The sequence below is a fragment of the Phoenix dactylifera genome, chromosome 18 (genome assembly GCF_051530095.1).
Source record: "Phoenix dactylifera cultivar Ajwa chromosome 18, Ajwa_hap1_PhDact_Kaust_v1.1, whole genome shotgun sequence".
Classification (NCBI taxonomy): Eukaryota; Viridiplantae; Streptophyta; class Magnoliopsida; order Arecales; family Arecaceae; genus Phoenix; species Phoenix dactylifera.
This window is the reverse complement of record NC_143207.1, coordinates 19734367-19761940: the sequence shown is the minus strand read 5'-3', so window position 1 is coordinate 19761940 and position 27574 is coordinate 19734367. Positions and strand designations below refer to the sequence as shown.

The window sequence follows — 27574 nt, the reverse complement described above, 5'->3', positions numbered from 1 at the left end:
TGGAGTTCTTTCACTTTTAGATTTTTTTTGATGTTTTTATGTTTAGGTTTAAGGTTAAAACTAGATGATGCAACTTATTACTTCCAAATGATTCAAATAATGAGATGAAGAATATAAAATATCTTCAAATTAAGATACAATCAATTACATACATTTAAAGTACTCTCGGATATCTAAAATCGGGTCGAGTGGCAATGCTTCTCGTCAATATCTGGATCATCAGCATAATATGGAGGCAGATCAACCCATCCCTCTAACCAAGCGGCATTGTAGTCTTGTATGCTCAATCCTCGAGGAATGCGCGTCGGGTCATAAGAACTCTCGGATCTCTTGCTGAAGCTCTGGCTCTGAGAGGTGTCTTGATAAGGGGCCCATCCGAATATGCCGGCATCAAAATCCGACCCGTAAGACCCTCCAAGCTGCGCAGGGTAGTAGCCACCGGAAGATGACTCTGATGCACCATATCCATAGACTGGCTGAGGCCGCGGATAATAGGAAGACTCGGAACTTAATACATCAATGGATCCGACTCCACATAGGAGGTCATCTGCAGCTGCATCCTGGCCTCCTGAACGACCTCGAGGAGTTCTTCTTCGATATGCAATGGTATCCACCCGGCCTATATCAGACGGCCTACCGTGGTCCATATCTTGTGTAGCATGCGTAAATTGAGACTCATCAGTGTATCGAAAACCTCCGTCTGGCTGTGTCTCATAAGTAGTACCATACTGTCCTCCACTCCCTCCATGGCTAGTAGATCCATCACCACCAGAACCTTCATCGTTGCTGGTCCAAGTCTCCTCCTCGACACTCTCCATTGGGGCCCTTTCCTTTTCTTTTCTCGTTTGCTGGGATTGACGCCCTCCTGATCGAGTTAACTAAGTACTAGAGCGTCCTCGTCCTCGCATGAGAGGATCATCTCTCTGAACGGGAGCGTCGTACCAGTCATGCAGTGACTGGCTCCCCTCTAGCCATATCCTATCAGCTGTAAGAGTGCATAGAATGTTGCGCTCAGCCCATTGCTGTGAATCGACCATAGCCTCGGTGGCTATGATGCTGGCTGGTCGTCGAGGCGATCCTGGCTCATCAAGCTCGGGCTCCTGCTGCTGGGCCGCAAGCCAGTCGAGCATAGAATTATTATCATCATCTGTAAAAGTCCTATAGATGGGATCTGCATACTTGAGCTCCACTTCCTCCTGAATGCATTTTAGCCTCAACCGCAAATTGTAGTGCACATAAACTAGGTCGTTGAGGCGCTTTTGTGTCAAACGGTTCCTTTGTTTGCCATGCATGAGGGCGAAGGTGGACCAGTTGCGCTCACAGCCACTCAAGGAGACCGTTTGGGAGAGGATCCGGATAGCTATCTGCTTAAGATTTTTTGCGGATCTGCCAAAATGAATCCACCATTCAGCTATAAAAATATTGAAGATAATTACATTTTACATATATGATGGCATCATAGTTGAAGATAATTCAGATGCAAAAATATCTTGCAGATTTGTATTGTACCTGAATTCATAGTTGTCTTGCTCACGACAGCTGGTCGCTGTCCAAAGCTGTGGCTGCCCTCTCTAAATAATTTGGTCTGTGAAAAAAAGCTTGTTGTAGTATGTCAATAATATAAGATCCGATATATTTATATATGTTACTAAATCATAGTTACCTCTTCTATACATGACGCGACGACTTCTGGATCAGGCTCCATCTTATAAATAACATTACGCAGAGCATAAAGAAGTTCATCATCCATACCAATTCCATTTTCGTACTGAAATCGGAGATTCAGGTAGTATGCTGCACATAGATGACACCAAGATCCGCCGTACTGGTACCGGTCGGCGTACCGATGGCCGTCCGGTCCGGTCCGGTACCGGTCCGGTCCGGTCCGGTACGTACCGGCCGGTACCGCGAGCCAGAAATTTGCATTTTTTTTTAAATGTTGTCTCTGTTGGATCTTAAATTAAGTGAAGATTGTATTTTTTTATTGCTTTTTTAATAATTTTTGATGTTTTTATGTTTAAATTTAGGGTTGAAATTTGAAACATAGATGATGTATGTTATGTTTTCCTCCCGTTCCAAATGATAAAATGATACACATAAAATATCTTCAAATTAAGATACAATCATTTACATACATTTAAAGCACTCTTGGATATCTAAAATCGGAACGAGTGCCGATGGCTCTCGTAGATATCCGGATCATAAGTATAATCAGGAGGAGGCAAATCAACCCAATCAGAAAAAACGCGTGCCAGGTTATAAGAACTATCGGATCCCTCGCTCACGCTCTGGCTCTGAGAGGTGTCCTCTGATTGTGCAGGGGCCCATCCAAATATGGCAGAAGCAAAATCCAATGCACCATATCCATATTCGTCAGGCTGAGGCTGTGGATAATAGAATCCGTATCCGTATGCTGTCGGATCTTCAGTCATATCCTATCTTCTTGAACGACCTCGAGGAGCCCGTCTTCTATATCCAATGATATCCTCACGAAATCTATCAGGTGGTCAACCGTGGTCCGTATCCTATGTAGCATCCGTAAATTGGGACTCACCGGTGAAATAAAGACCACCCTCCGGCTATGTCTCATGAGTACCATACTGTCCTCCGCTCCCTCCATGGCTAGAAGATCCATCACCACCAGAACCTTCATCGCTGCTAGTCCAAGTCTCCTCCTCGACACTCTCCATTGGGACCCTTTGTTTTTCTTTCCTGGCCCTTTCTGTCTGGCTATGTCGCCCTTGTCTGCCGAGCATCTCTCGATCAGCTCTCTCGGAGGGTGTCTCGTACCAATCATGTGGTGACTGGCTCCTCTATGCCTATGGCTGATCAGCTCTGGAAGTGCGTGGAATATTGCGCTCAGCCCATTGCTCTGGATCGACCCTAGCTCCAGTGGTTATGAAGCTAGCTGGTCGTGGAGGCGATCCTAGCTCGTCAAGCTCGAGCTCCTGCTGCTGGCCTACAAGTCAGCCGAGTAGTGGATCATCGTCATTATCGGTGAAGGTCCCGTAAATCGGATCTGTATACTTGAGCTCCGCTTCCTCCTGAATGCACTTTAGCCTCAACCGCAAATTGTAATGCACATATACGAGACTATCTTAGCATAATTATATAATTACATCCATCACTATAATTGTCAGTATAATTATATCTTAGCTTACCTGCTAGATGCAATTTCTTACCCATTTGCGCTCCCCACCGTTGCTCAATGATGTTGATGTACGACCAGCTATGTGCTGGATCTGCCTCCATAATCTGATCCTTTGCCTTGACCATCATGTGATACAAAAACCCTATCTAGGGGTAGATCTTGCTATCTACGGCCCGCAGCACTTCATATAATGGTTTGATAGCCTTGACTATTGTAGTAGCCTGCTGCCAGAATGGCTGTCTCGTCACCAAGTCTTTTATCTTGCTCCATTCAGTGTCGGTATAAGAATATTTACTATCATACCACTCGGGACTGGCAAACATCTGACGTAGGGCTCCTCTCTTCTCGAGTATGCTATCAAGTGCGATGAAGTTGGTAGTAAACTGTGTGACTCCTGGTCTCAGAATCTCTCCCCCTGCATACTTTCTCATCAATGAAAGGATCCAGTTATGATTATAAATATACCTGCTAATGCGTTGGGCTGTCTCCACCATTTGTTACATCCTACGGATCTTTCCAATGTCCATCAACATGAGATCGATACAATGTGCAGCACATGGGGTCCAGAAAATATGTGGTCGCCGCTCCATCAATACCTGCCCGGCAGCCTTATATTGCGGCCTATTATTAGTGACGACCTGCACGACATTCTCCTCTCCTACCAGATCAATCACATCCTCCATAAGTTTCAGCATGTACGTGGCGTTATGCGCAAAAGCCGAAGCATCAACCGACTTGTGGAAGAAGGTATTCGCATCACAGTATGTCAGAAAGTTGATGATGCTCCGCCTGGTCGGACCGGTCCAACCATCGCACATGATGGTAGTCCATATATGGGCCACTTGCTCTTGTAGGAGTCGATCCAATTCTCTAGCTCCTTATTGTTGTCAAGAAGCTCACCGTATATGTCCTTCGGGCCTGGAGGAACTACACCGGGGCTGGCGCTTGTATTGCGGTAATGGCAGACCTGTAGTATGTATTGTCTGCCACATTCGCTGGGATGTGGCTGAAGTGAAATCAGGATCCAATAGCTCGCCACATAGTTTTCTTCTTATCCTTCATCCACATTGTGTCTACCCTCTGCTGCCTTGAATCTCTGCTGAGGAGAGCATGCGGATCTACATCATGAATTGTCGCTCCTTATGGAATTCCTCTAAATGACTTCTTTCGGCTACCAAAACTACCCAGCATAGATGCAATCCGGCCACGTTCTTTGCCGATACCCTCCCTGACTGAAGTTATCCTCAAGAACTCTAGATCTTGTCTAGTGCTCCCAGAACCGCCGTCCAACTCGTATACAAAGGGCCCAAATCGAGCCCTATGCCTGGCCACCTCCTCCTGCTGCCACTGATCATCCAGGCTTGCATGCATGGCCGCCTGAATATCTGCCTCCTCCTTATCTAGATCTTCAACCTCCTCTGGCTTCCTAGAGTGATAGGAAGGTGGCTCTGCCGCTCAGCGATCGACCTCCGCCCTCTTCTTGGAAGTCATCTCCTTCATTTCTTTGACCTCAGCGAGATTCTGCCTCATCAGCACACGAATCTCGCTAGGACAATTCGGGCACGTAGCAACCTCACCTGAATTTTCGGCTAAGTGTTGCTTCAACCTGGTTACCTCTCCTCCCTTGAAAACCTTGTCGCAAAAGTTGCATTGAAACTGGTGTTGTTGCCCCTCTCTTCCAAGTCTTCGCCCATAAGACCAGCCAATATCACGCTTTGTAGGGTTCGTTTTTCTTGATGGCTCCATTTCTATCATAAATGTACAACTAATCAAAAAATTAAGCTAATAAAGTAAATTTTCATATTATCTTATTTTTTAAGTAATTTATAAACTATTTTTTTTAAGTTACTTATTAACAAAATTAATGAAATAACATAGGACAAAAAAACGCACCTTAAATAGTCTTCGCTGGATTTTTTGGGCAGGACCTCCTCCTCAATTTGTGGGCTATCTCTCAAATCTTTCCGTCTCTAATTACTCTTCAGAGGCTCACTGAATTTGAGTTACTCTGGACAAGCCAATCTCTCTGAATGTTTTCGATTTGAGTTACTCTGGACAGAGCCTCTCGTTCGGTTTTTATAACCGAACGAGTGAGGAGGAAGTCGAGGTGCAGACAGGCCAATCTTTCTCGGGCTCGGCCATCAAGATATATTTTGAAAAGACTGAAGCAGAAGTGGCCAAAAGGCCACTTCTTTTGTGTTGTGAAAAGAAAGAAGTGGCCTCTCGGCCACTTCTTTGTTTCCTGAAAGAAAGAAGTGGCGAGGCCACTTCTTTCTTTCCCATCAAAAAAAGCTATGGCCTCGGCCACAGCCTTTTTTTTTTCAAAGAAGTGGCCAGGCCACTTCTTTGGGAAACCACGCGCCACGCAGTGGTTTCAAAAACCATAGCGCGAGGCGCTGTGGTTCATTAAAAAAAAAAATCGTACCGGTGCCAACTGGCCGGTTCGCACCGGTACCAAGCGGTACCAACTGGTATGGGCTCCGTACCGGTCGGTTCTACTAAAAAGACCAGGAGATACCGGATTTCACATGGTTCCGGTACCGGTCTAGGACCGGACTGGTACGTACCGGCCGATACAGGCCGGTACGGCAGTCCATGGTATGAAGTATAGACGTATTCCATGCTCAGTTTTAATGGCTTTACATTTATGTTATGAACATTAATGTTTTACATAAAATTCAAAAACAACCTTTAGATTTTCTTTATTAACATTTGAAACAAGGTTCGCCATCTCGGTATCGGACCGCATACCGGTGCCAAACTAGCACAGTGTCGGTATGGTATGGTACGAAATTTTTTTTGGTATACCGGATGTCGGTACGCCACCATACTGGGTACTGGTACTGAACCGGTATTATACGGTACGTTTTGTTCCGCCCAGTTCAGACTGGTACAGCATATCATGATTTGAAATGATATGCAATAAATAGTGAAATAAATAAGTTTTCAATAAACCCGTAACTCCATCTTGCTTCATTTGTCTCTTCAGTGCACTGTCCAAGGATATGGATGTTTTCGTAAGCCACAATTTTTTTCATCTAAAAGCTCATGCAAGAGTTTTTCCTTCCATATAAAGAAACTAGGATTTAGCACACAACAAGCACATGATTGAGTAAAAAGGGAGGGATGCAAGAATCATTGTTGGAGCCAATCTTGGACATAGGAGCCACACTTAGAGTTGGGGCCCATCAGTGCAATAGTTCTTTGTTTTCATAAGCCACAACTTTTTCATCCAAAAGTTCATGCAAGAATTCTTCCATTCCATTTAAGAAAACTAGGATTTACCATGCAAGAAGCAGACGAGACAAAAGTGAGGGGCACAGGAGTCACCTTTGGAGCCAATCTTGGATAAGGGAGCCATACCTAGAGTTAGGGCCCATTGGTGGGATAGTTCTTCTTCTTGTATAAGGTTGGGGCAGAGTCATACTTGTGGTGGAGTCACACTCTTAAGAGTCAAATTCTATATAAAGAGATAATTTAATATAACATGCAAAGATAGAGTATTTGAACCATATTCTGCCGAACCTGGCCGAATCACTCGGCTCATCTTGTACCAAAGCGAACCAGCATGGAATCAGCATGGTTCGGCCGTTATTTTCAGAAAATTCCATGAACTGCTCCAAACCGGACGGTTCGAAGAGGAATCGGATGGTTCGGAGCGAAACTGATGCAAACCAAGAGCTGGTTCAACCCCCCTTCCTTTCCAAAAGGCTCGAATTTATGGTCTGTCAATCTAGGGTGAACCGCTCGATTCTCCCTGTACCAAATCGGTAGCCGATTGGCACGGGTCCCTGTACCGGTTCGGCTAACCTTGATTTGAACCATGAATTCTTTCGATCACCGGATTATATAAAAGGAGGCCACCATTAATAAGCTTGCAATTGTCAGTTAGTTTCATCCATTAATTTAGCTTATGGAAGTTTTGGCCTTCAAGGGCGTGCAATCTTCATGATTTCTGATAGAAGTTTTTTAAGGTATTGATTTCATATGTAGTTCAATTGCTTTGTCTTCAGCGAGTCGGACGCATGGATCAAGGTACATGACCAATAGTGTACTAGCCTTGCACTCGAATGTCCATCCATGTCGTGCCCATGTTCAGCATAAATTGGCATGATGAGGAGTGCCAAATATTGGGATGTTAACAACTAAATGCTAGAGTGGTACTATGGACCTAATTTGCAGGGGTTAAATATGGTACTTTGGACCTTATACAGGGATAATGTCGCCATAATCAACAAGGCGAAACATGATATTTTTAAATCGAACTTATGAACATGAATATTTGAGCAATATTGGATATTTTGGATTTGTCTATAAAAATACAATAATTTTGATTATATGCTTATTATCGGTAAGAAAACTTATTTAATTTATTACATAAAGTATTGAGTCAAGGCATTCATTTCTCACTAGGTTGTTGAGCTTACTATTTGGTCTCTTCTTTCCCTACATATATAGAGAAGTAGTCATTGAAGGGGTACTGCCATGGACGTGTGACTAGAAGCGAGAGTAAAATCTACTGATGTAGCCTAGAATTAGTATTTTTTTCATACTTTAATATTAGAAATATTTTTATAGGTTTCTTATTTTGATTGTGTTTGAAGATAGTTGATGTCAGACTTTTGTGAACAAAAATTCTAGATATTTCTTTTTAGTTTGAATTATTAATTGTTAGAATTTAGATTTTTTGATTTTATTCTGCTGCATTATTTATGATATCATGATGGAAGCTCTGCATGCTTGTAAGAAAGTACCCTATGAGTATGCAGTGGTTGCCATATCTCTGACTCACGATTTCGAGATGGAGGCATGATCAAGGTTTGTTGTTTTGGTACCGAACCCGGTATCGGTGCCACACTAACATAATGTCAGTACGGTACAGTACGCAATTTTTTTGGCGTACCGATACTCGGTACGCCATCGGTATCGATTTCAAACCGGTATGGTACAATACGCTCGATACAGTTTGGTTCCGTACGGTATGGCATACCATGGGCATGATACATTTTATCTATTCTAAGATATAAAGAGGCCACATGTCTAAAACCTATGGTTTGCAAGGAAGCAGTTAGATAAGATGCCAAACTTTGACATGTACAAGCAGAAAAGATCGACATTTCGTAGGACTACACTGGATAAACACAACCAGATTTGTGAGTGCAGCAGGAAAAGATCCTTCTGTTTCAAAAGTATTATGCAAGTCCACAAGCATTAACTTCCAATATGTTTTAGTTCCTTCTACAAGATTTAGTAATATCACAAATGCTGATTTTGTGTAGCCCACATCTGTTGGAGTCTATTATCAAATAACCAGAGCAATAGTGATTGTCTAAAAGGTACAATGAACATTAGAGATTAAACATGAAGATTTTACTAAAGTTACTTTACAGTCAAGAAAAGGGAAGCAAAGCATTCATTTTCGAATAACCTAGCCAGAAAACTATGCAAGGTAAGATGACAAGATGGATTTAGAGAACAAGCACCATTAAAGTTTGTAAGATGCAAGTTAATCCCATGGCATGCTGTAGATGTTCTGCTAGTTGTTTCACATGTCAGTATGCCCTACGAAGGACCATTGGCTCCAATTGTTGTCACCAGGGACAAGCATTCAGGGGGCATTCACCAAAGGATCAGACTGTTTTGGCTCTTCCACACCAGCAATGAAACTGCCTGCAATCACCTATAATGAGCAATAGTTTGTTACGTTCCATTGCAAAAAGCAGCATCCAGGAGGAAGAGTAAGGGACAAACTTCATAAGTTTCTCACAATTCGAAAGATGATCAAAATGTCAAAGAAAAAATAAATGAGAACGAAAAATAGCAATTTTCTGTTGATATTGATGCTGTGTATATAATGAACTGCTTGATTCATACCCTTAAATATAACCTCATACAAACACAATATTCATCATATAAATCTGCTATGATAATGCATTATATTTCTAAACCTCCATTAACATCCAAGGCCAATTCATTCATCAAATTGAAGAATATGTATGATTCTAGAAATTATTGAGATAGTTAGAGAAGGATTCAAGGAATATTTTGGACATTAAGGTAAGATGCAATCGTTTATTGGATATTAACATGCAAATCTCCAAACTGGTTGTTCAACACAAAGCTCCAGAGGAGATCTGCAAAAGAAAATATTATCCAGGATGACCCTTGAGGAACGTAATCATTCTCATATAAAGACAAAAAATCATCAAATTTCAAATATAAGTTTATATGGAAGGGCAAAAAGAATATCTATATTGAACCATTCAGTTCACAGTATATTATATACAAAATTTCAAGTTCATGCAGGGTTATTATTCCTATCCAAACCAATATTATCTTAAAGAAATTTCATAGTGCAACACTACGAGAGGAAGACCTTGACAGGTGTTGCTGCTCTAAAGAGTCCTGCCACTCTGCCGCCTAAAACCCAACCATCAATTCCAGCCAGTGACACACTCAGGGCCCCATTCCATGTCTGCCGGCCAGCACTCTCTGACAGCACATATGAGCCCGAGAGTGACAAGATTTCAAATGGACCCTGTATTTTTGTCATAAGAGCAAAGTTACAAGTAAAAAAAAGCTTGTTCCTACAGAATGAGAAGGGAGAACAATCAAAGGAATAGATTCTAGAAGTAATGGTTCCCTTTCTTATCAAACTACATGCAAGGAGTAAATAGTTAAGAAATTTTATACGCATAAAACTCAGATTTTGCATTTGTCTCATTGTCGTGAGCAAAGACGATCCTATAACTGAGAAATTAAAGGACCATTCACTAGCAATACAAAAATGACCAAACTTGCTGAACTTGTAGCAGAATGAAGAACGCTTAATTTACAACCCAGTTACATGAAAGCATTTAACTAATATGTTTCTTATGTGTGTGAAAACCAAGCAACGTGGACATAAACTGGTGGTGAGCAAACAATTTGAATCTGGAAAAGAAAATTCCATCAGACCTCTACTAGGAAACTAATGTTCACATATCAGACGCAAGTTTCCAATTTACAAACCTCATATGTTACTGGCCCACTAGTTGCTGCTCGTTGAATAGTCACACTAGAAATTGCACCAATTGCAGAGAGAATACAAAAAGAGCGTGAACCATTCTGAAAAGTTGACATAATCTTTGATCCAACATCCTAAAACATAAAAAACATTCAGTTTATAGCATCTCAATTTTTGCACATGTATTTATAAAACCTCAAAACTTGTAACTTAAGCAGCAAAATCTTTATTCCAGTTCTACGGTGTTGATAGATGATCACAGTATCATCTATAAAAGTATTTAGAACTTCATTGCCAGCAACTTATTGGAACACCGGATCTCCAAAAAATTGCATCCTCAAAATACTATGACAACACCATCATGGGTGTTAGGTAATTTATGCCAGACTATCCAGCATAGTAAAAGCAAAAGAATGGAGAATTCTCATCCCAAGAAGACAGAGAAATATGGATATGTAGACAGTGGGCCTCATAAACTTGCACGATAGAACTGGAGGCAAAAAAGTGTATGAAATGTATACATACAAATACAACTGTCTAGGCTTGGCATGGTGCAGTACCAAGAGGGAGAAAACTTGAGTAGGTCTCTCGGTTTATTCAATTCATTTAAGAAAGATTTTTGTGGCAAGCCACAAGAGTGATAATTGTTAAATAAAACAGCTTTTATTGTAAAGGTGTTATTACAGTCAACAGCCTTTTTCTTTATACTTTGTCTAAAATGATGTATAAGTGATATTAGCATGTCAAAATTACAAGAAAACACGTCAAGTTCAAGTACATAGTCACATACTAGTTCCATTATCTTCTTACCACACAAGCCAGCTAAGAATATGCACTCATGCATACATCAAAACTTCTATCTCCAAAAGTTAATTTAGGAATTCTCCCCTTCCATTATTGGAAGAAAGAAAATAAATAAAATACATAAGAACCCTAATTGTACCTGTAAACAGACCCAACTTTAATAAGATCGTAGCTCAGTTTACATAGCTAAATAACCCATAGTTTATTAATATGTTGTTCCTTACACAATTAGAATATAGAAGGGTTGATAGTTTTAGAGTGCTTTATTAGGAAATTTTAAGGTGTTGTTCTTTCCATGAGTCCTTTTTATATTTTCTTGAGTCTAGTGGAAAACATTTATTGGATCTGAAATATGAAAAGTGTAGATATATTAGAATTTTCTGTTTATTTTGTATTTCTAGAATCATACAAATGGCTATCTTATAGGATGTTTTTGCAAGTTAAAATGCCTGATTATCGAATTATTTAAGAAAAAAATCTTGGATTATCCTTCTTTCTTTAATTTTATTTAGATCAGGTAACGAGTCCCATGTCTGTATGATTATAATTAGATCTTCCTTTAAGAAGCCTATATTGATTTGGAATTTAGGATCTTACTAGGAAAAAAGAAAGGAATCAAATTAAGGGAATCAATGCCAATAAAAGGTGTTGTATTAGAAACAGCCAATAAGGTCAATGCACCGGTAGTAGATGGTATATTGGCTGGTACATCGTTTACTGGATTTTAGTGTCTTTGGAGGAAAAAATAAGAAATTTATTTAATTTTTAGTTAATCTTAGATTATCTTATTTATTTAGTTATTTATATTTTAATTTGGGGATGAGTCCTAGATCAATAGAGTTTGTAACCAATCTTTCTTTTATGATATGGTAAGAATAAAGATCAGATCAAGGGTTTTCCAATACAAGGGTGTTGTGCTTGCGAGGACAATAAGGTTAATGATACTAGTAATGGTTGATATATTGGCTTGTGCATTGTGAATTGAATTTAAATCTAAAAAAATTAAGAGGCATTAAATACTTAGAAAACTTCCAATAAAGAAATCCTCTATTATGAAATTTAAAATCTGTTCATTTGGTAATCATAACCAGACCCACTAATATGATGATCCTGCCTTTGATTTGTTTGACTTACTAGCTTACTCCAACATCTGATGGAGAATGGCCTAAACAATCTGCAATTTTTATCCCTATCTCTTTCTCAACTTTAATTTACAAGTAGATTTGATATAGATAAAACCACCCTGTTTTATGATACGTCGTACTGTGAGCCGACCTGAAGGATTTTGCAAATTGTTGATGATGTTTTGACTAAGGTAAAACACTAGAAGACAGACTACAAAGACCCATGCAAGTGTGTGTTTAGTTGCACATTGGTTGCCAGGTACATCTTGGATAACTATACAGAGCCAAATAAACCAAATAATATCTTCTGGCAAGTCTTTTTGGGTGAAGTTTGGGTCTTTACAAATGGCATCAAAGCGGACCTGCCTAAACAACCTATGTGTGACCAGGGGACACTATAGCATGAACCTTTTTTCAGCTCACCACAAGCTGATTATAGTATTCGTGATTGGTTTAGATTGATTTTGGACCCCTAGCCTAACAAGAACACCGTGTTGGGTAGATCTTGGTACTTATATAAAGCCAAAGAACTTAATTAATACCTTCAAGCTAGCCTTTTTGCGTGAGATTGGTGGTTGCTATAGACATCATAGGTAGTAGATGATTCAGGGCCTTCCACTTAAGGAAAAATGTTATAAATTGAGACGTATGTGCATTGAATTCATGAGATTGAGGGATAAAAAAATGGCTCGATTTACCAATTATCTCAATTAAATTAAGATAGGCTTACAAGAGAAGAGAAGATAAGATTACAACAATAGTTATTTCTTTTGAGGTCACACACACGTAGAATAGCAAATTTATTGCAGGGATGCATTAACCATACCAGTCTTCTTAAGGATTTGATTAAGATTTGGCATCTTGATAGCGGATCCCGTACTATTACCATCCTATTACGGTGTCAATATGTGGTATGGTACAAGACAGGCGTACCGAGTGTCGATACGGCACGAGACTGCATATAGGTTTGGTACTAGTATAGTACGGTATGCTTGGTATGGTACGGTATGCTTGGTGCAGTATGGTACCTATAAGTATGGTGAATCTTGGATCTGATTGTAATCGTTGATTAACTCACTAAAAACATTACTTAGAAATGATTGTTGTTGACAATACAAAGATATACAATACATTACCTTGTAACTACAAAGTGGTGAAATAAGACTTGTAGTTATATTTAATATTTTTTAACACAACTAACAACTGCCAGACAAATAATATCTAGGGGCCACCAATAGCACCCATCAACAAGGAGGCAAAATTAGTAAAATCCCTTTCATAACAAACTCTTGTGCAGTTATATACTCTAAAAAGAACAATATTCAAGAATCATCAAACACATAAATCCCAAGACAGTATTTGCAAAAAGAAATTAAGGTAAAATGCATTCTAAACATATAAAATGTCTCATTTTGCAGAAGAAAAGTCAAACCTCTCCAGCCTCAATGGTCATGATATGCAAGATAAATCCAGTTCCAGATGATCCTGCAGGTGATTTTCTCTGTAAGTATTAATAATGTACTGCAAGATGTAAATCTTGTCTGAAGGTATAGGATATTTCAGCACTATTATATGCACAATGAAAACAAGATTATTGGATGTGCATAATCAAGCACAAACAACAAAGGCTCATTTTTCAGAATCTGTTGAATGATACCTTCAATTGAAATGGAGATGATAGAAGAGGCATCTTGAACAACAAAGCCAGCAAGAAATTTCAAATTTCTGAAACTATGGACAAATGTTACAGTATATAGTAAATCCAGTATACAATCAGCATCATATTAAACAAGAGGAAAAGAAAAAAAAACACTCAAAAGCTTTGGGCTGAAGTTCAAACCATAACATCCACTGGAGAAAAGGAACTAATTTTGACAATTATAATCTCCCAAACCATGCAACATTAAAAGCATAAAATTTCAATTAGAAGAAACTTTTTGGAATTTTCCTGACTTAAACAATCACAAAAACCAAAAGTCTGCTGAGAAAAACATCTCATTATGCACATCAAATCGAAACTGCATCTCTGCAGCCACATAAATAGCATAAAAGGTAATTCTACCACGTCTCATTTCTAGCATGTTGATCCATCAAAGGCTGAACAGAAACAGAACAGTATTTCTTTACCCTTTTGACATGGTGAACTCTCTTTTCCAACCCTCACCAACTACCAAGACCACATCTTTCTCTCATATCCCAAATAAGTATATGCTTAAAGAGTAATGCTACAGGGCTACTCTTATGTGCAAGATTTGCCATCTCGATACTGGACCCCATACCGGTGCCATCCTGTTACAGTGTTGGTATGCGGTACGCTACGAAATGACGAAGCATACTGAGTGTCAGTACGGTACAAGACCGCATACCGGTTTGGTACTAGCATCAACCAGTACAGCAGACCTTGCTTATGCGCACACAAACAATCCACTTGTCATGCGACAAGAAGGGATTGGTGCAATTCATGGTGTTTCTTGCCAAACACGGGCAGTTGGTGGATTATGTAGTTGTCAAATGAGCAAGTAATGGACATGATGAATTTTTGTGTGCACATAGCAGGCTCTTTCCACCAAGAACATCAAACCCACTAACCTGAATAGAGATCACCTTGTTGCTGTAAGAAAAAACCCAAACTAAAACTTTTATGGCAATATATAAAGCCCAAAATAGAAATAAAAAGAGAGAAATGAGATTACCCAGTGCATCCATCTGCAGCTGTTCATCCATATCCTTCTTCTCGGCTTCTGCTAAGCATGTTGAAGCTGTACTAGCAGAAGGAGAAATCCTTCCAGCATGATCAGATGGGCCTGGAGGAGCCACTGATATGGGGGTGACTGCAAACACCATGTTCTGGCCAGGATGATAGTTCCTTTGCCGTCCACACTTTCGTTTCATTGGCACTTTGGTGCGCGGCTTGTGGTTGCCACCAATCGGTCTACAGACAGCAGCAGTTCCTCTATGGGACACCATTTCCATGTTGTTTATTGGAGGCTGTGTTTGGACTGTGCTCGTCGCCTCAGATTTCATACCCATGATCTCAAAGAGGAAAATTTTGCATGCTATCACCCAAAATTTCCAAGCAAAAATCACGTTTTGCTCTTTTGAAGAAGCGAAATAGATATATTTGAGAGGTTTATGCCTGTGGCTTTTTTATTTTCTATGAAATCAAAAAAGGAATTGCCAAAAAGAAGAATATTTTCGATCAAAAAAAAATTGTGGGAACAAGCTTGAAAATCCTCAAAACCCTGAATACTGGGCTCAAAATCACATCCGGAAGTTGCAAAAAAAGAATCAGTATATAAGTTTCAGTACAAGAAATATTAGACATGGATGTAAATTATGCTGAATATACCAAGCTCTGATCAAGATACAGCAAAAAAAAGGGTAAAGAAAACTATGAAACTCAGAAGCCGGGTCGTCCCAAAAAAATCTCATTTATCCTGAATTTTACCTCAATATGCATGAATTCCACCAATATTTGGGTGGAGAAGACTGAGGAATAGGGAAAAAATGGGAATAGGTAGAGGAAGACACCCTAACCTTGTCAAAGAGCCCCCAGAGCTTCAGATAGAGATGAAAAAATGTATGATCTCTTGGCTTTCAATTGTGCAACACATACTAGAGAACTCTATTACAATAAATACACAGAAAAATTGAAGTATGACAAAATTGCTTTCCTATAAAATAATAAACATAATGGAAAACATTAAATACATGCATCCCCCCTTAAATGAAAAATATATGCTCAGATATGCTCCTCCTTGATTGAATGTCTTCTGTATCTTTTAAACTTTTTGCCTTCCCTCATCCTCTAATATTTTTTGAAGAATAGTCCTTTCATTTTTACAAGGAAATATACAAGAGCAAATGCATACTTAAAAAGAGAGAACTCTTCTCTCATTTATTTCCTTTCATGTCTGCTATTCCTTCTATATAACAAAAACGCATATCATTGGTCCATGCTTTATTTTTTTTGAAACTATCTTCTCTCAACTGAGAAGACTCATTAATCAGTTTTCTCTTGCTTGTCTGAAAAATTTGTGGAACTTAATAGCCAGTCTTTTGTTTGAATATTTCACTTTTAGTCCTTATCCTAGTTGGTTGTTTTATGTTTAGTCACTTGTATATAATTAGAGCCATTTTGGCACACAATTTTGTATTTTCTATATATAGATTCTCTCAGAGAAACACGGGGACAGAGTGATCACCATTTCATTGCAAATATCATGCATATATCCTTTCATATTTATAGTTATCCTTATTCTTTATAATTTATTAGTATCTAAAATGTGCTATGCATGCCAAAGCATATGTATCAAAAAATAAAAAATTGAATTGTTTTGATCTATTTATCATATTTTCTTTTATTTTTATTACTTTTAATTTCAAACTTGATTTTATTAGAAGATAAACTTGAAAGAAAACTGGGATTCATAGAAAGCCAACAAGGCCTAGAGGCCCTAGACTTTTTTAAAACACAGAAAGCGCCCTGTCTCCCTCAAACATCAGCTTTATGCACATGCTATGCACATGTAAAACGAGTGAGAGGAAAGCAAAGATAAGAGAAAGGGGACTCTCTCTCTCTCTCTCGGCACAAGTCCCACAAAATAAAATTAGTGCAGCACCTCTTGCGTACCCTATCCCATGGTTTGTTGTACTGCCTGGTACGCAACGTACTATACTGTACCGGAAGAAAATCGGTACAAAACTTAACTTCAAGTTGATACAAGCTCCGTACCGCCCGTACCGAAGCATATCGACCTGTATCAAGGCGTACCAAGATAAAAATTAAGAAAAACGGTTAGAGAACTATTTTCGGTATAGGAGTGTACCATACTCTACCGTATCGAATCGATAAGGTACCAATATAGTATCCGGTACCGAGATTGCAGAACTTGCCCTATCCTTTGAAATAGAAACCAAGCTTTAATATGTCCCAACTCTAGAGTTTTCTTTACATACTAATATTTAGATGCACTTCTAAGACATTTAAATCAAGGTCCGTCGTACTGCCGTACTGGTGGAGACCAGTACCGATACGGTATCGGTTCGATACTGGTTGGAAAACCGCGGACCAAAAAAAAAAAAAAGAGCGCCGCGCGCGCATTTGAGTCAATGGCCCACGTGGGCTGCCCCGCGTGGGCGTGATGCCCCGCGCGCAGTTCAGCCCGCGGGGGCGCGCTGCCCCGCTCGGGGTACCGTGCACGGACCTATTTTTTTTTTCCCTTCTCTTCCTCCTTCCGAAACCTTCTCTCCTCTCCTTTCTTCTCTGCTCTCCTCCTCTCTTCTCCTCTCTTTCCCCTTTTCTCTCGCGAGCAGGGAAGGAAGGAAGGAGTTGACCAGGAGGGGGGTGATCCTCGTCGCCATCATCGGGGTGCTCCGGAGGGGGTCGGCCCGAGGTTAGGTGTGAAATGCGAACCGGTACTCTTTTTCTCTTCTTCTTCTTCTCCTCTTTCTCTTCTTCTTCCTCTTCTTCTTCCTCTTTCTTCCTCTTCTTTCCTCTTCTTCTTCCCTACAGGTGTGAACCGTTTTCAAAGGTTGTACCGTATCGGTGACGGGCGGTACCGGTATGGTATGGGCTGAACCGACCGGTACGAGCCGGTTCAGCAGATCCTAATTTGAATATTAAACACAAAAAGTTTGCTTAAAAAGATATATCAATATTAGGAAAGATGAAACACATCCATCAAAATCAAAGCAAATATAATCAGCATCATTTGCTCTACGACACTAGATTTATGCATATGATGTTATATGATATTTAATTTTAAAATAATTATAAATCTTTCTGATTTTTTGGTTGAAAAGTTCAATAATTAAAGTTTTTGTAATTGGATTCCTTTTCATTAAAACCTTTACTCCTATATTGGAAGATTTAATGCAAGTTAAATTCCATATAATACTTCCCCTATACTGCATACCAATGTCAATATGCAGGTCCTACCAATAACAGTTTCCAGTATGCTTTTCTGGTTACTTAAGATCATGGATTAGAATATCATTTTGACCAAAGATATCAAATGACACACTTTGGTATGGTCAGTACGCCCTTCATTCGGCCTATTTGGATCTTTAAATTTGTATTTTTGGTCTTTTCTTCTCATGTTTTATTGTTCCAGTGCTCTGTTTTTGTATAATACAGTAAGTGTATTGATTTAAAATGCCCTAGTCAACCTCTTCAATATGCACAAAAGTTTTCTCGTTTGTAATTTAATACAAATCTTCACATAACCTGCAATCAAAAGTACAAAAATTTATTGAAAAACTATAAATATGCATTAACAATTGAAATCTAATTAGCTTACTGAAATCAATGAATTAATGAATCATACCAAAGCTTATAGTGCATTCAGTATGAAAGAGACTATTACTAATACCAATTTGAAAATTGACAAAAGAAAAATACATTTGGCATATTACTGGAAAGCAATGACCATGTTTTCGACATAAAAATATAATCCTTCACAATGCCACATCAAATGCCTAGCAGGCTTATAGACTTCTAATAAACTACCACATACATAATAGGTATCTATTGTAAATGTCTGCATAACACTTGAATAGGAATATCTCCTTTAAGCTAAGGATCGACTAACCTTATTTTAGGTGAGCTCCTTTGGAGATTAAATACATGATTTTCCTTACCAGACTTGTGGGTATTTTCATTTTTTAATTCTGCAACAAGTTGGCTTAGCATGATGAACTTTCATATCCCAAATGTATTTGGGTAGAAAATAGTGATATTGATAGTCTGAGAGGCATCTATTCTTGGAAAATAATACCAGAGACGTGATGCAAGAAAGATAGTCAGAAAAACAAACAAGTTAATCGGAAAAGGAGGAATCATGGAACTAATAATGCAGAAATTATAACTATACCAGTTATCTCCAAGGCACAATAACCACCCCAGCTGATTCATCATCTAAGTACCAATGCTTTGGGAAGGCTGGACTCACAGGAATGCCAGAGAACCCACTAAGTGTGCCTTGTGATGGTGGATTGCTCGAAATCATTGTGTCACCTGGTGCAGCAACTTTTGGAGGTGCAGATGCAGGATCTGCTGGAGGCATCTCTTTTGAGTTGTCGAATACTTCTCTGCCCCTGGCAATAAAACTACCCAAGACCACCTGCAATGAGCAACTGATTGTTGCACCAAGAACAGAAACCTGCCAAAGAAATAGTAAGCAGGTAATACATAAACTTTCATATTCTAGGAGGTTATCAACACATCAAATCACTGTTATTCAAAGAAAGAATCAATATTTTTCTATTTAGTATCATGCCTACATGTGTGATGACACACAGGTTTGAAATTATATATTTGCATAGAGACTCAGACAAACACATTATTCAAAATATAACCCTTACTGATACAAGCATTAACCTCCTATGCTCATGGACCAGAGAAGAGAAAGCTTATGTTCCAACAATGATTTGAGAGCTTAATCAGGATTTTCTAAATCAATAATTTAGAAAAGGGCAACAGACTAACTCATTAGCAACTTTTCATCCATGAGGGCAGTATGAAACATGCAAATCTCACAAAGATAATTATCATCACTAGTTTTAAGTGGGTGTCATGCAAAAGAATGAACTATACAAGTTGCAAGGATCATTCTCAAGCTGTAATTCTGTAACAAGATAATATAGCAGGACTGAACTTTCATATCGCAATGTATATGGATAGCAAATAAGGGCAGTAAATAGCTATCCATATTAACTCTTCTGATCCATATACTGAAAATTGCAGGCTTACAGAAGAAAACATTTCCAACCCAATCAGTCATAATTTTAAAGAATTTTACAATTCTACATCATGATATGAACAGAGGACAACCTGTGCAGGAGATGCTGCAGTCATAACCCCGGGCACTCCACCTAGAACACAACCGTCAAGGAGAGAAAATGATGCACTTAGTCCACCCATTTGACTGCACCGGCTCCCACTCTCTGATGGCAGAGACGTGCCAGTAAGTGACAAAATTTCCAAGCGATCCTGGGTGTTAATCACAAGAGCATGATACAAGTAAACAAAGTTGTTATAAAAACCAATAGAAAAATTTTGTCGAAGCCTTATATTTATGAAAGCATATTGTTAGACTATACGCAAGACCATAAAATTTTAAGAATCTTCAAAATACAAAATATTAAGATTTGCACATCTAAATTGATCTGTGCTCTGATGATATATCCTATAACTTGATCCACCAGCAATAAAAATAACCAAATTGCTGAACACTAGAATGAGGAATGTTTACTAGACTTGCCAACTGGCCATATGCAAAGCAAAGGTTAGTATCTCTATAAAAATATGAAATCAAGGTATGTTGTCTCAGTACCGGGCCCTGTATCAATGCCACCGTGTTACTATGTCAGTACACCTTGTATGGGGGCCAGTTTGGCATACCAAATATTATTACGTCCCTCATACCACATACCAATAACGAACTAGTTTGGTACGGTATGCTCCATACTGTCAGGTTAGGTATGTTATGACATACCTGGTACGAAATATAACCCAAATCATACTGATCAAGCCTGGTGTCAACTATATGGGTGAATAGACCAATGAACAAAGATAAGTAGAAAAGGGACAACAGATGACTTAAATTCACAACAATGAATGTTTCAGGGATTGCTCATAGGAAATTAATTGTCAACATGTCAATTGCAATTCCAAAACTACAAACCTCATAAATTATAGTCACCGCAGAAATCACCCAATGGAAGGTCACTTAGGAAACACCGCCACTTGCAGAAAGAATATAAACAGCATCTGGTCTTTGCTGTAAAAATGTCACAATCTCTGATGCAACATCCTGAAACAAGAAAATCATATTAGCTCATAGCCACAGATGTTTGCAGATCTCTTCTACAAAAAAAAAAAAAAAAGGAAAAAGGAAAAGAAAGAAAAAAGAAGAAGAATTTTGCGGATCTATTTGTAGCATTCAAAATCAGTATCAAAATTCACCTGCAAAACAGCCTTATCCCATCTATCTGGTGTTGATCCAGGGATGAAATGATTCAAAAAATATCAAGAACTTCAAAATCAGAATCCATTAGAAAACATATTTCTCCCACATAGAAGCACCTTTAGATGCTAGCATAACGCCGAAATGGAGAAATGGAACATCTAGAGGTAGAATTTTGTAGAATAACTAAAGCAAAAGGGAAAGAATTTTCAATGTGCATACACATACAGAGATGCAAGAGAGAGAGGGGAAAGCGAGAGAGGCAGGAGGGGGGGAAAGAGTGATGCAGAAATTGGCTGAAAGAATTCTACAGATCATGGAAAACAAATCTGTGTAAGATGAATTTCTATGACACTCTAGGGTAATACAGTGCCTCATCACTTAAAAAGATCATGTAAGAAGGTTTCTCAATTTTGTTGTCCTTTGATAAGTCAAAATTCTGTGGGCAAAACCATTGTATTGAACCAAAACAAGGGACTGCTGTAAGGATTTGCAACCCCCCGCCCCATGCATAATGTGCACTGGATGTTCTAGTCCTTGAATCAGTTGCTGCCACATGTCACTTTTAGGATCAGGCAGAAATGAGGAGCATCCATCACCCGTTCCGTGACACTGGCATTATCCTTTGTCGGTGGAGGATGAAGGACAAGCAAAGAAGGCATAAGCGGCATTAAAAAGATGACAGGTGCTCTCCATGTTCATTAGGCTCTCCCAAGACATTCAAGAGCAGCACCTCAATCAACTTAAAGCCATTCAATCCCAAAAGAGACATGTGGCAGCAATCAATGCTAAAACTTGACCTTGCAATGCAAAGTATACACTAGAGAGAATCCAAAGTCCTACTATAATGGCTCTAGGGCACATTTATTACAACATAAAAACATACAATGGCCTGTTAATTATGTGCTATAAAATGACAAAGCATTTCTTTTTTACATTTACAATTAAAATAGTATAGTACTAATTTTAACAAATTAAATTACAGTAAAACATGCTGATTGTTCAATATATAAGCCCATAACTATGTTGTAGCTCCATTTGTTTTCATTTCACACATTCATTCAGAATATGGGTGGTGCATCTCGCAATTTCATCTCTTTTTTTTTTAGAACTTAATGTAGGAGTTCCATTCTTACTGATGGAAAGAATCACCTGCCTGATCATCAAACTAGAAATTTCGTTATGTACAATAAATTCACGCTGTTAATAAGTTTGTTAAAGAATTTCCACTGTGCCCCAACCATACAACTTGACATGTTGAAAGCTATGTCCTTTCATGATGTAATTAGAATTCTTGATGGGACCTTAACTTTACAAATTTGTTATCAAGCAAGTTTTAGCCTGTCACTTTTTCCATATATTTAGCTTTAAATGTATTAGGTCTCATAGCAGTTGGTCGTTAAGTGTAAAATAAGAGTAGTGATGCATATGTAGGACATCCCTATTAATTTTGCATTTTTCGAATTATGTTCGGGGTTATACTCTAGGAAGACTTAATTAGACCTAAACAACTTTGTGCCTATCTATTAAGAAAGAATATCCTAGATCATCTTCTTTCTTTCTTTCATATTATTTTTTATTAACCTACATCAATATGACTATAATTTCATCTTTTTTTAGAAAAAATGGATGATTAGGTATTACCCAAATTAGGAAAGACTAGGGATGATATCAAGGGTTTCAGCATTGGTATAAGGCATAATGTAGGCAAAGGTCAGTAAGGGTGCATTACAGGTAGTCTGCAGTATCACTAACTAGCACATTTGAATTGGATATTAAAGTCTTCTTGTGCATTTTAGGCAACATTTGAAAGCTCAGAAATGTGATTCAGGTAGTGGAGTAACGATTCACCCTTTTACAGAAAGTCTTTGAGTAATGCAACAAATCAGAGAAAATAAGATATAGGTCAAGCTACCAAGTAGTAAATTTTGAGTTTGGCTGCAAGATAAAATTGTTGATAACCAGAAGGTCTTGCACCCTATCTTCCTGACCAATCTCTAGCCTCTCACCATGTGTCTTCATGAAGCTTTAACTTAAGAAGCAAGGCCTATCAGCAAGTTCTTCACTTGAATTGAGGCATCTCACTCCAAAAGAAGAAATTCATCTAAATTTTTTATTGCTTGCCTGAATAATTAAGAGCAAGATATGCCATCTCGGTACCGAACCCCATACGGGTACCAATCTATTACTATGTCGGTACGCTTGGTATGGAGGCTAACTGGGCATGGGTTTGATACTTGGTACGCTCTCTATACCACATACCGGTTTAGTACCGGTATGGTACTTTCGATACACACCAGTATCGACCATTATGGCATTCTTTGATTTAAGAGAACATGAGGTATTTACAATTGTTTAAGATAGTGTTTTAAGGCTCGTGAAAGAATTCAGACATGCCTTTATAGAATTCATGTGGGAGTCGATTTATATCAAAAGAAACTAGATTTCCAGGCAAAACCATGTTCTCAGGAAATACTAACCAACTTGGAGGATCAATTGCCTAGTCATTCAGAATCTGATGGATTGAACACGAGGCTGCTAGGCATCAGATCTAAACTGAATCTGACTTGAGTTAGATCTTTGCCTCCTGGCCACATTGTCACTGAAGTTGCTGCAGTGCTGAGGTCAGAGTGACCGTCGTCATCAGAGGCAACATTCAGTTAGCTGGTGTTGTGTCATTGAGAAGCTAACTTGTGTTAAACTCTCTGCAGCTCCAACTTGCATCAAAATGATTTTCACCCCACTTGTGGACTGAATCAAAAGCCCCATCCTTAGACCACCAGATATTTTTTTAAACAAATTGGGATTAATACTAAGGTTCCGCAAATTGGTGACTTGTTACTAAAAAACAGCAGAAGAGAGGCACATATGAAGTCAAGAAACATGTAAATTGATGAATTAGGTTTTAATGTCCTACAATGGTGTCACTTGCAGATTCAGTCAATCAAATCAAGAAGATGAAACAAGATGCTAATTCTACAAATTAGACCACTGAAGATCTGAAAGTAATTCGACAACTCATGCACATAATTATGTATCTTATGTTTTGTTGTCTCAAATATTGTATGTCACCTTCCCAAAATATGTTAACCTCTGTTTTTTCTGGTAATGTATATCACCCTGATCAAATTTAAGAATGCTCTGGTTAATTTTGGTCACACATTCGTCTCCCCATCTAATTATGCACTTGTTTGCTTAAATTTGGCATTTGTCTCCAGTTTAACTCGAGTATGGAAGAAAAGGGGGGGAAAATCCATCTAGTAAGAGAATTAAATAGCTTGCAAAACTGTGAAGGTAGAGTTGACCCTCCCTCTATCCCTCAACTTACATCCAACTAGTATGTATATATGGTGTACAAAACTGTGAAGGGGCAGGGTTGACCCTTAACCCATCATCAACAGCCAACTAGTATACAAAACTGTGAAGGTGGGCTCACCCTTCACTTATATATATAGTCTACAAAACTGTGAAGGTTGGCTTACCCTTCACTAATCACTCTGCATCCAACTTATAATCTGCTCTACAAAACTGTGAAGGTGGGCCTAGCCCTCTGCTCCACCCATCACTGGCATCCTACTAGTACATAATATATCAGCTACAAAATTGTGCAGCGAAAGCTAATACTTCATGAAGATTCACCACCTCCCATCGGAAATTGGCCCCCAGGGAAACCAGAGCTGCTCTCCAGTGGGAGTGAAGGAAGGTAGCTGCCAAAGGCTATGTTACATACCGAAGTAGCAGCAATGGATGGCAATGTTGCAATTGACGATGGTGCGAACGATGCCATAGAATCTCTCATAGCTTTATGTCCATGGTTCAAGAAAGTTGATGCATCACCACCTCCAGTCGGAAATCCACTCTCCGGGGGGAGCGAAGGAAGATCGATGCCAAAGGCTCTATTATACGCCAGAGCAGCAGCAGCGGATGGCGGCATTGCAAACGGCGATGGTGCGGACGATGCTAGGGACTCCCTCATAGCTTCGTGTCCATGATTCAAGCATGGTGACGCATCACCACCTCCCATCTGAAAAAGGCTCTCGACGAAACCAAAGCTGCGGTCTGGTGAGAATAAAGGACGGTCGCTGTCAAAGGCTATGTTGTGCTCCGAAGTGGATGGCAATGGCGCAGGAAACGATGGTGCGGAGAGAGACTCCATAGCTTTCTGTCCATGATTGAAGGAGGTTGACGCATAAGAACTCGTGTCCACTTGGTTCAGCTTCACCGGAACGGCCGTGAAAGCATTATTTACGGGATATGGATCGAAGGCCATAACCGGATTTTCAGAGGAAAAAATAAAACCTCCACTCTGTTCCTGTCCATGATTGAAGGAGGTTGAACTCGTGTCCACTTGGTTCGGCTCCACCGGAACGTCAGTTAAAGCATTATTTACGGGATATGGATCGAAGGCCATAACCGGATCTTCCGAGGAACAAATAAATCCTCCACTCTGTTCCTGTCCATGGTTGAAGTAGGTTAACGCATAAGAACTCGCGTCCACTTGGTTCGGCTCCACCGGAACGTCCATGAAAGCATCATTTACGGGATATGGATCGAAGGCCATAACCGGATCTTCCGAGGAACAAATAAATCCTCCACTCTGTTCCAACGCTGCCTTGGATTCTATTGGCGCATCAGGATACTCCATGGGAGTATTAGGAAGACTACCTTGACCTTGTTCGCCGGTGCTGCAGTGGCTGCTTTGGTCGCGCTCGGCGTCTCTGAGCAGTTGGATTCTATTCCTGACAGGCTCCAAGCTCGATTCCATGGAGTAAGCCAGCTCTCTCAGCGACTCCTCCGGCAAGCCATCGAGCCAGCTGAGACCACAGCCCATGAGATTTTGTCCCTCGTACTCGCCGACTTGGCCTGCGAGGCATCTCAACTGGGCGATGGCAGGCTTGCAGCGCTCCTGGCCGACGAGGTTCCGGTATCCGGCGACGATCCCGCGGACTGCTCCGTCGTCGTCCGGCCATGTGTCGGGCCTGCCGTCGGGATCGAAGCATACGACGGCCGTAGGGACGTTGCAGAGCGTGGAGAGCTCGAAGGCCGCCTTCGCCAGGCTCGCTTTTCTCTTCCGGTAGGTGACCATCCGCCTTCTCCGGTTTTCTATGAATTTTATCTGCCTCGGACGAGCCATCGATGCGCCTTCTTCTCATCAGCGGTGCTTGCTTTATATAGAGAGGGATTGGGGGGAAGCCGAATCGAACTCGAACTCGAACTCGGGAAGCATATGCCGTTTAGGAATCCTCTCCCGGTTGGGTTAACGGACATCAACGGACGGTTCGGAAAAAGCTTCCCTCGTCCCGCCAAAGCCTCTATTAACCTTTTATGGTATTATGAGGGATATTATTGGCCGTTCTAACATAAATAAATTTTAATTACAGAAAAAGTTCTATGCTGCTTGTCCAAATTATGTGCGGAAAATCTAGTTGACCAGAATGACGTTGGTCAAAGTTTAGCATGAAAGAGTCTAAGAGAATTGACTAGAGTAATCCAATTCATACAAGAAATCTAAGTTTAGGGTCCTGATTTGTTCGGGTTAGCGGGACCCACTAGGTAAAATAGTTTTTTTTAAAAAAAATCAAGTTTTCGAGTGATGGTCTATCCGAATCTCAGAACATTGCTTGAGGCATCTGGCTACACCTTCACAAGTCAAATAAACGACACCCTAGAATGCCACACACCGTGATAGCAAGGCCTCTGCATGCTCCTTCACTATCTTGATTAGGTTCCTCTATACAAAGCAAATCAGATTAATGCAGGTATCTCACCTGCTAGTGAATTATTAATTTCACTTATTTACTCATAATATTTAGGTGAAAAAATAATAGTGATGGAAAATTTTAACTATAGTTTATAAATAACGTGGTGTCGTCTTGTAGCTATCACACCCTAAATTCAGGATATAATATGGCCATACTACCGAGGAATACAACCTACGATAACATGAAGCTAACAATAATAATCTCAAATAAAAATAAAAGATCTAAATCCATCATCGATTAAAAACTCTTCAACTATAAATTTGTATCCAATTAAAGAACTGAAATTCTATTAGAAAATAGCCAAGCTCGCTAGCGCGAACTCCAAACATGGACAATTCTTCATTCGTAGATATCCTATTCGTATGACAAAAGAAAAGAAAAATAAAAAGATATGTGAGCTATACAGCTCGGTAAGTAAAACTTACTCTACCTTATCCGATCAAGTATAAGTTTAATATGAGCAATGCATCATTTTAAAAAAATAATTATCATTACAAAATAAAATATTTCATAGTACATCATGATAAAACAAGTTATAGAAACCAATGATATATGTATAAATCATGAAGATTTTGTAAGCATAGTTCCGAGTTTATATTGCAAAAAAAAATTATAAATCATTTTTCACCATTTAGTCATATCATAGTTCAAAGCATTGTTAACAAATATTTATGCTAAGATCACTTTATACTTGCGGTAGGGCAGGTATTTGTAATCAACAAAGTATCATGTTTCGTATGCCAACTTTATACCTGCTA

The 27574-nt window shown here is 39.4% G+C and overlaps 2 protein-coding genes and 1 pseudogene across 5 annotated transcripts in view; all 3 read right to left on the bottom strand.

Moving 5' to 3' along the window:
* The window catches only part of LOC148699562 (uncharacterized), a 6284-nt pseudogene extending 3004 nt beyond the window's left edge, over positions 1 to 3280 (bottom strand). Inside the window, exon 1 of the transcript XR_016398965.1 lies at positions 186 to 3280. The product of XR_016398965.1 is annotated as an uncharacterized LOC148699562 (transcript). The remainder of the gene's footprint in view (positions 1 to 185) is intronic.
* LOC113462593 (AT-hook motif nuclear-localized protein 10-like) overlaps positions 1 to 20053 on the bottom strand; it is a 21347-nt gene extending 1294 nt beyond the window's left edge. The window contains exons 1-7 of one of the 2 annotated variants that reach the window (XR_016398975.1): positions 19920 to 20053; positions 18961 to 19248; positions 14779 to 18314; positions 13518 to 13570; positions 10163 to 10291; positions 9528 to 9689; positions 8635 to 8831 (exon numbers count right to left, since the gene is read on the bottom strand). Coding sequence is in view for 1 of the 2 variants with exons in the window: in XM_039131367.3 (XP_038987295.1) it covers positions 8760 to 8831; positions 9528 to 9689; positions 10163 to 10291; positions 13518 to 13570; positions 14779 to 15115 (753 nt within the window). In the remaining variant the exon portion in view is untranslated. Of the gene's footprint in view, positions 1 to 3852; positions 8832 to 9527; positions 9690 to 10162; positions 10292 to 13517; positions 13571 to 14778; positions 18315 to 18960; positions 19249 to 19919 lie in introns of those variants that run through there. The other variant, XM_039131367.3, reaches the window with a different exon arrangement.
* Positions 19947 to 27574, bottom strand: LOC103705218 (uncharacterized). Of its 2 annotated transcripts, none has more exons than XM_088714188.2 (3): positions 24785 to 27574; positions 20773 to 20901; positions 19947 to 20078 (listed from the first exon to the last, which is right to left on the bottom strand). In XM_088714188.2, the coding sequence occupies exons 1-2, from the start codon at positions 26186 to 26188 to the stop codon at positions 20818 to 20820; spliced, it is 1488 nt and encodes a 495-aa protein (XP_088570314.2). In that variant the 5' UTR covers positions 26189 to 27574; the 3' UTR covers positions 19947 to 20078; positions 20773 to 20817. The 2 variants fall into 2 exon arrangements, 1 of the variants encoding a protein (XP_088570314.2); XR_015974608.2 differs by having other exon boundaries at positions 20069 to 20078; positions 24537 to 27571.